Below are 9,489 nucleotides of genomic sequence, written 5' to 3'. Positions count from 1 at the left end.
GGGGGAATCATAGACCAGACCTGCGTCCCGTCACCGTGTGGGGTAATCACAGGCACAGACCCGTCACCGTGTGGGGGAATCACAGACACAGAACCGCGTCCCGTCACCGTGTGGGGTAATCATAGACCAGACCTGTGTCCCGTCACCGTGTGGGGTAATCGTAGACCAGACCTGCATTCCGTCGCCATGTTTAATCTTTAAAAGGGAATTAAATAGTCTCCTGGTCACTCTCCACTGATTATGTTTGCACAATTGCGGCTCTAGCCATCTGTGAGGGAATGCAATGCCCCCTATGATCTGTCAGCTTGCCAACACTCTGCATCAAGACTCACCGCACCACCTGAACACTAACCCCAGGAGGCTGACTATTCCTGAGGAACTGTGGTTGCTGTGGGAAAAGCACCTGAATTTCACAATCTAATCCCCGAAATCTGTAAATCAACATCCCAAAATAGCCTAGTTAGATTCCGAGGATAATTTATTTCATTTCTCTTCAGTTTTGGGGCCAGAGTTTCGAGTAACACTGGCACCTAGAGCTCCATTATCCACATTCCCAACAACCTACAAGAGTTTTAATAACATGTTGGCAAACCACTGAAAGGCAAAGGTTGATTTTGCATCAACCAGCTCTTATACAATGTGCCTTTTGATCTGATGTTTCTCAGGCTTTGGGTAGGGGAAGTATTTCTTACCCAGATGGGCCAGTTCCTCATATTTGTTCTCAGATCTGGGAGATTCAGTCCTTTGGACCCACGAGAGCAGCAAACTTTGTGCTGCCAAAGATTTTCTTTCAGAAGTATTCAACTTTGAGAACACAAGGTGATGTTATTTCTTAACTGCAGCAAGTGGGAACTGAATAAATCCAAGGGACAAATCTGAAGCTGAATCCTCCTTGTGTCTAATTATAGGGGATACTGAAAGACCTCTCACTCCCATTAGGGACCCACATTGATCATCCAGGTTCATTGTATTTCCACGCATTGACTATCTCCTGTTGCCTGTAAATTAAAATTATCCATAAATGTTTCAATATAGGAAAACCGAGATTTGGTGCTAATTGTTCACTGCTGGGGATCACTGCCCATCGCCGGGAGGGTCACTGCCCATTTAAAGGAGGTCACTTCATTGCAGGGGGTCACTGTCCATTTCCAAGCATCACTGACCACTTGCAGAGTAGATTTGCTACTGTTCTCAGTTTCACACGGCTATATGGCTGGGGTGTCTCTGAGCAGGACTACCTCTCCGCTGGAAGGAAGCTGAGCGTGGTCTGTAAAGTGAGGAATCTCCAGGGAATGCCGGTGACTCTGATCTCTGCAGCTCTGCAATGAAGAAACAATCTGCATCAACTTCTACTCTCTGATAACGTTACTGAATCACAGAATTTTAATGGCTCAGAAGGAGGCCATTCGGCCCATCGTGTCTGCACTGGCTCTCCGAATGAACATGATGACCGAGTGCCATTGCCCTGCCTTTTCTCCGTACCCCTCCGCGTTGTTTCAATTCAAATAGTCATCTAATGCCATCTTCAATGCCCCAATTGAACCTGCCTCCACCTCACTTCCAGGCAGCGCATTCCAGACCCAAACCACTCGCTGTGTAAAAAATTTTTTCTCAAATCACATTTGCTTCTTTTGCAAATCGCTTTAAATCTCTGCCCTCTTGTTCTTGATCCTTTTATGAGCGGGAACAGCTTCTCCCTATCTACTCTGTCCAGCCCTCTCATGATTTTGAACATCTCTATCAAATCTCCTCTTAGCCTTCTCTCCAAAGAGAACAGTCCCAACCTCTCCAATCTATCCTCATAGCTGAAGTTTCTCACCCCTGGAACCATTCTTGTAAACCTCTCCTGCACTCTCTCCAGTGTGTTCACATCTCTCCTGTAATGTGGCACCCAGAACTGTACCCAATACTCCAGTTGAGGTCTAGGGAGTGTCTTATATAAATTCAGTATAAGCTCCCTGCTCTTGTACTTTAAGCCCCTATTAATAAAGCCCAGGACACTATATGCTTTATTAACTGCTCTCTCCACTGTTCTGCCACCTTCAATGATCTATGCACATAGACACTCAGGTCTTTCTGCTCCTGCACCCCCTTCAAAATTTCACCCCATATTTTATATTGTCTGACCTTGTTCTTCCTATCAAAATGCATCACCTCACACTTCTCTGCATTGAACTTCATCTGCCACCTATCTGACCACTCCACCAATTTGTCAATGTCCTTTGAAGTTCTACATTGTCTTCCTCACAGTTCACAAAACTCCCAAGCTTGGTATCATCTGCAAACTTTGAAATTGTCCCCTGCACACCAAGATCTAGATCATTAATAAAAATCAGGAAAAGCAAGGGTCCCAATACAGACTCCAGGGGAACTTCACTACAAACTTTCCTCCAGCCCAAAAAATACTGCCTTGTGTTTGGAGTCAGTAAACATTGTTACCCCCAATGTGTGAGCCCAATTCCAGTTAGTTCTATGTTGGTCAATCTCCCTGTGTCACTGCCACAGAGAAAATAAAAGCTCTCTCTCTCCCTTCCTGCAACTATCTCTCCATTTCTCTCTCACTTTCTCAATGTCTCTTCTGGTACTCTTCCTCTCTCTATACCTCTCACTCTTTGTATACCTCTTACACTTTCTCTCTCTGCTCCTCACTTTCTCTCATTGTCCCCTCTCTCTCTCTGGCTCTCTCACTCTTCTTTTCTTCAGTGCCTCTCACATTCCCTCATTCAATGCTGCCTGTACATTGGGGTTGTCTCTTTTCCTTACTCTTTCTATCAGGTTACCCTTTCTCCATCCTCCTCTCTAACAACAGTAAACGCCCTATGGCATCTTCCTGGGACCAGTTGGGTGTGATAACCAAATGGCGCCTTAATACACCAAAGAGGAGCCAGTGAGCAGAAACAATGGGCCCTTGACCTGCAGAGACAGTGTTGCAGTTTTCAGGGGCCCTGAAATTGAGATCCCTGTCTTCAATTTCACATGATTAAGGCTATGATTAATAGGTATGTATCTCCTGTCCAGATTTACAATCATCAAAGAGCCAGGACAAAGAGCAAGCTAAAGGTTTGAAGCCATGGGAGAAAGAGATCTGAGCAGTGAGTGTGAAACCAGGGTATAATACACAGTCCTGTCCTCTCCTGAAGATGTTGTCTCCCTGCTGAGGTCCAGGTTTCACTCTTACTGAGCATTCTGTAATATCTTACTCCAATGCACATTCTCAGCTATCGACTGTGAGTTGTGTGCAGGGAAAATCACACATGAATGTGACCCTATCCATACCCAACATCCCCACACATCACACACAGGGGGTGTTCTTGTATCTTCTTACTCCTCCCCTGGGAGAACAGTGGAAGGATTAAGAGTCTGCCTTTTCCCATGACTGTGACTATCTTTCTACCGTCTGATGGTGGCAGAGGGTGGTTAGTCCTATACAGAGGGGTCATCCACACAGCCAACAGACACAACGATCCCGTTGGATGTCAATTCTTAATTCTGAACCAAAGCTCCAGTCTCCACTTGTCAGAAATGTCTAGATGGGGATTTGAACCCCGCACCCTCTCATTCGAGAAGTGGGCATCAAACATACAAATTAGGAGTAGGCCATTCAGCCCCTCGAAAGTGCTCCACCATTCAACGAGATCATGGCTGATCTGATTGTGGCCTCCAGTCCACATCCCCGCCTGCCCCTGATAGCCTTCGATACCTTGTTAGTCCAGAATCTATCTACCTCTGCCTTAAAAATATTCAACAGCATTGCCCTCACCACTCTCTGGGGAAGAGAGTTCCAAAGACTCACGGCTCTCTGAGAGAAAAAAATTGCCTCATCTCCATCTTAAATGGTACACTCTTTATTTTTAAACTGTGTCCCTGGTTCTAGTCTCCCCCACAAGTGGAAACACCCTCTCAGCATCCGCCCTGTCAAGTCCCCTCAGGATCTTACATGTTTCCAAAAGATCATCTCTCATTCTTCTAAACTCCAACAGATACAGGCCCAGTCTGTCCAACCTATCCTGGTAAGATAATCCCCCCTCCCCCCCACCGTCCCAGGTATCAGTTGTGAACCTCCTCTGAACTATTTCTAACACACTTAAATCATTTCTTAAACGAGGAGACCAAAACTGTACACAATCTTCCAGGTGTGTCCTCACCAACGCCCTTTACAAATCTAGCGAAACATCCCTACTTTTATACTCCATTCCCCCTGCAACATTCCATTTGCCTTCCTAAGGAAGCTGCCAGTAAGTCAAAGGCTCACTTATCCCTAATCCAAGTTACCACCGACCCTTTAATTCCATGTGCTTCTATTTTTAGAATAAGTCAATTATGTAGTGCTTTATCAAGTGCTTTATTACCTGCCAGAAATTTAAACCATCTAAAAGTTAAGTTCCTCTCCCAAGCTCAGAATGAAACAAGGAGAAAGGTGACATTACCTCGAATGACAGAGAAAGGAGCCAGGTCATTTCCATTGTCCGCTCGGCCATTGGTGATGCCCCCATTCTGGGCAATGACAGCTGGTCCTGGAACCTCTTCTGAAACTTGCTGGGCAGAGAGTCTAAACCACATGCGAATGTTCTCCTTGAAGCAGCGTCTGAACTGTTGGTTCAGGAGGGCGTAGAGAACTGGGTTCAGGGCACAGTTCACAAAGCTCAGCCAAGTTGCTAAGAAGTCCAACATCCTGGGAACCTTGCTGTCAGACAAAGAGCCAGGGTGAAAGTTCAAAATGAAGTAGGGCACCCAGGTCACAAGGCAGCTTGTTATCACAGCAACAATGGTTCTTGCTGTTTTCGACTCCATTGCTACATTGGATGCGTTCAAGTTAAAGGTTGAGTTGGAAGATATGAAGCTCGCCCACTTTCTCGAAAGGCTGGCCTGCAATAGTCTGAAGGACTTCAGCTCTGTAGGGATGGAGCTGCCTTCCTGCTCTGGAGACAGGTTACTGGTGAAACGCTGGGCTTTGTGCTTCATGTGGTCACGGGTGACTTGGTATATGAAGTAATAGGAGATGGTGACCAGGAGCAAAGATGTCACGTAGATCCAAATGAAAAGGTAGATCCCATAAGCCAGACTGGAGCCTCCATCGGACCAGCTGTAATCACACAAACATCTTGTAGGAGAGAACTTGTAAAGGCCGAGACCAAAAAGCGGTGGGATTCCACAGAGCAGCCCACTCCACCACAGGAACACGATCATCTTCTTAGCTTTGTCCCTCGTTATGGTGAGTATAAACGGCCTCACAATAACGTAATACCTGTCCACCGCAATCCCAGCCACCGACAGGATAGAGACGTTTCTCAGCGAGAAGGTTAGGAAGCCTGAGGTTTGGCACATGGTCCCACCCAAGGGCCAGCTCTGGGCAATGGTTGCTATGACGATGACGGGCAGGCCTAAAAGAGCAATCAGAAAATCAGCCAGGGCCAGGGACACCACAAACATATTGGGGATGCTCCTTAGAGGTCGACACTTGTAGAGCAACACCAGGACCAGGGTGTTCAATGGAAGAGCAATGATTAAGATGAGCAGATATAGAATTGCCTGGGTAGCTGTCTTTGCCAACGATAGATATGGTTGTCCACTGCTATTGGATCCCAAGGTTGCTGGGATCAAGCTCTGAAGGTTGCTCATTTTTAATGTAACTGCGGGAGCAGTAAATTCAAAATGGATTCTTTCACTAGTTCATGCTCCGTGGTGACCACAAACACAAGCCTTATCATCAGTTTCACTTGTAGGGAGATTAATGATCAGTCATTCAGTTGTATTTACCTTCTTCCCATCCTCAGTGTGGTTGGTTAATCAAGCGTGACCTCTGGAAAGCAGAAATAACTAACCACGTGCCAAAGGACAGAGAAAGAAATACTGCCACAAACTCGCCTCTGGACCTCAAGATTCTGGTTTCGAGGCCCACTCCAGGGCCTGAGCTCAAAAATCTAAGCTGACACTCCAGTGCAGTACTGAGGGAGTGCTGCAGTGTTGTAGGTGCTGTCTTTCGGATGAGACGCTATTACTGAGGCCCTATGTGCCTGCTTGAGTGGATGTGAAAGATCCCCCTGGCACCGTTTGGAAGAAAAGGTCCCCGGTGTCTTGGCCAATGTTTATCCCTCAATCAACATCACAAAAAAAACTGATTATCTGGTGATTATCACATTGCTGTTTGTGGGGTCTTGCTGTGCATAAAGCGGCTGCCATGCTTCCTACATCACAACAGTAACTACACTTCAAAAAGTGCTTCATTGGCTGGGAAGCAGTTTTGAGACATCCGGTGGTCATGAGAAACACGCTATAAATACAGGTTTTCTTTTTTTCAAAACTTCACCCGGCGAATGAGTTGGTTCCCCAAGCCCTGTGACTCTGAGCTCAGCACCCACACCCCTGGCACCAGCTTCCAGGCCGGTCTACCAGCTCTCGATTCCAGGTTGTCCCATCAATACCCTGGTTTATCTTCACTAGTGTCAGCAGTGGACGGCCGGTTCGGGGAGACGATAGACCCTGGTCGGCCTGTAAAGGTACAAAGAAACACAGCTCTCTACAGTTTAATATCACAGAGACCTTATCCATTCTGTTTAGAGCAAAGAAACTTGGAGATATTTTTATTCCATGACCAATTATAGAAAGGTAGGTTAAGTAACTGGGTTTGATTTTGTGAATATGTACTTATAATATGAACATATCAAAATGATGGATGGGAAATTCTCCATCAAGCCTAACCCACACACCATGATGGCTGGAGCTATGGCAAGCCCATCTTCTACCTCTTTCCCCCCATCTTGTTACTAACCTCACCCCCAACGCCACCCCCCCAGCAACCTGTCATCAGCCATGTGACCAACTGGGACAGGCCAAAAAAAACCCAGGGTCAATAAGGAGAAAAAAAATGTTCCGTAAAATTCCTCATTCTTGCTCCAGGCAATTGAAATCCAGTTTGGAGATGGCATGAGCTGATATCTGCTGTGAGGTCATCTTTCCCCATTGGAGGCACTGCCCACTGCCCACTGCCCACTACCCACTGCCCACTGCCCACTGCCCACTACCCACTGCCCACTACCCACTACCCACTACACACTACCCACTGCCCACTGCCCACTACCCACTACCCACTGCCCACTGCCCACTGCCCACTGCCCACTACCCACTGCCCACTACCCACTACCCACTACCCACTGCCCACTGCCCACTACCCACTGCCCACTGCCCACTGCCCACTACCCACTACCCACTACCCACTGTCCACTACCCACTACCCACTGCCCACTACCCACTGCCCACTACCCACTACCCATGGCCCACTGCCCACTACCCACTGCCCGTTGCCCATAGACAAACTGTAGACATTCTCTGATATCTGCTTGACACTTGTTTATTAGTACTATTTCTAAACAGGATACAGAGTAGGCACAGAGCTCTTAGACAAGACTCCAACCTCTCTCTCTAAGAGTGAGAGAGTCTAACACATGACTGACTAGCGTCAGTGATACATCATCATCTACGTCATATATTAGCATAGCCCATACCTATTATCCCTTTACACAACACCTCCTTCTTGGCTTTCAACCACAACCCCACCACCCCCCACCTCTCTCTCACACACAACCTTTATTTCTCTATTTTCTTTTGTTATCTTGGATGTTCCTCTTTTGTCCAAATGCCCCACTTTGTTTTCTCTTCCTCTTCCCAATTCCTGAGTGTTGAAATCTCTTGCTCTAACTCATTCCTTCCTGAAAATCAAAGCTTTGAAAACCTTCACCTCCCCTTGTCTTCCATTTAATCCCGAAACCTAGAGTCTCCTAAAACAAACATGATGTTGCCAAACTGCCAGATTTGCTCAGTTTTCTCTCTTGCTCATGCTTCCGCTATTGTGAACTTTGACCCTTCACCTAAGTTTCTCAAAGGGACACTTGCTGTTTGGGGAGAGAATTCGAGAGCCATGAGCTTCACCATTACAGAATGTTTCCAGCACAGGCTTCTCCACTTCAACCCCCATCAACAAGGAACTATCCAAGGTGACAAAGGCCCAGAAATACATGCATTATTCATGAGGCACTGTCAACCCCACATCTCACAAGTTGCTCAGTAAATCTGTTGTCAGAAACCACCTTGCTCGACTGGAGACTTGACAATGTCAGTGACCGTGAAGTCACAAATAAACCTCCCAGAATATAAGGATATTTACTGCCTCACCCCACCACTGCCCCCCTACAATCCCACCTTGACATTGACTGTTCAGAATTTTACAATCGTCTTTTCATGGCTTACGTAGGCACTCCCACCCCACCCTGAGATTGCAGTCTTTGATTCCAGACACCACAGAGGCAAATAACATGTCTGAACCAGCTAACTGGCATGTCGAATAACCTCCAAAAATAGATCACCATTGAAATTAACATCAATTTTCCAGTGAAGAATCTCGCTGGAGTTTAATCTGACTTGTTTCTTGCGGAGTGATGATAAGAGAAGATCTTTCCCCTCAGTTTGGGCCTTGGTTTGATGTCTCATCTGACACATGGCACCTCTGACAGTGCAGCAATGTTAGAGTTAAACCAGTCAAACCCATGATGAGGTTTACCAGGGTAGATCGACTGCCCTTTGACTGTCCATGCAAAACGAAGCAATCTATTAGGACGCTGGGCAGCAACGCTATGCAGAGTCTGGTGATCAACGCTTGCAGAGCTAATAATGAACCAGGCAGGCTGGTCAATGATCAGCATTGCCAACCCCTCAGGCCTAGGTATCTGATTACTGAATCTGGCACAGAATGCCAACTCTGTCCCATGCTTTTATCATCAAACCAGACATCTTGGAGTCACCTTAACCCAACGGAGGCCCCGTTGGATGTAATGGGTTAGTGATGATTGAAGAGATTTAAATGAAAGACTGAAACAAATGAATTAATCCTATTCCACAAACCCTCGATACTTTACATCGAGACACTGGGAACGCAATACAAATCTGATCTCTGGAAGGAAAAGGGGAATGTTACCCTTAAACATTACTTCTGATGGATTCATTAGAAATTTCACACAACCTGTGCTTTGTTCAAAATGACCAGACAACATTCGCTGCCAATTCAATTAAACAGATTGCAATCTGAGAAGAGACAGATTCTTGAATTCTTCACTTTCAACAACACTTCAATTAAGAAAAGAAATCACTTCAATGATTAAATTAAACTGTTCTTACCAACTTTCATTGTCGACCCCAGTTGACAGTAAATGGGATCTCCCACCACCAAGAAAAACATGAAGTTAACCTTCAACTGGTTTGACAGAATCTCTATTCCACTCCTTTAGGGGCTGGTTTCCCCTCAGTTTCTCTCAGGTCACCTCATAACTGTTGAGTTTTTTCTCAAAAAACAGATGCAATGTTGAAGGCGGCTGCAGTGTTGTTGGGTTAAATTCCACAGCTCCTGGTAAAGGAAGTGGAACGTTTCCTGTCTCTGTCCCACTTATCCTTTATCAAGCCAGCCCAGTTGCCTTGGACAATCCCACCTCATTCTCAGCA

At 46.1% G+C, this 9,489-nt stretch overlaps 1 protein-coding gene across 1 annotated transcript; it reads right to left on the bottom strand.

The window, feature by feature from the left end:
* Positions 1 to 460: 460 nt before the first annotated feature.
* Positions 461 to 9,414, bottom strand: LOC121272050 (tyramine receptor Ser-2-like). Its single transcript, XM_041178452.1, has 3 exons — positions 9,169 to 9,414; positions 4,428 to 6,489; positions 461 to 1,319 (listed from the first exon to the last, which is right to left on the bottom strand). The coding sequence occupies exons 2-3, from the start codon at positions 5,617 to 5,619 to the stop codon at positions 1,198 to 1,200; spliced, it is 1,314 nt and encodes a 437-aa protein (XP_041034386.1). The 5' UTR covers positions 5,620 to 6,489; positions 9,169 to 9,414; the 3' UTR covers positions 461 to 1,197.
* Positions 9,415 to 9,489: the final 75 nt, after the last annotated feature.

Source organism: Carcharodon carcharias, chromosome 32 (assembly GCF_017639515.1).
Source record: "Carcharodon carcharias isolate sCarCar2 chromosome 32, sCarCar2.pri, whole genome shotgun sequence".
NCBI classification, from domain to species: domain Eukaryota; kingdom Metazoa; phylum Chordata; class Chondrichthyes; order Lamniformes; family Lamnidae; genus Carcharodon; species Carcharodon carcharias.
Note: the sequence above shows the minus strand (reverse complement) of the source record. Positions and strands in the feature narration are given on the sequence as shown.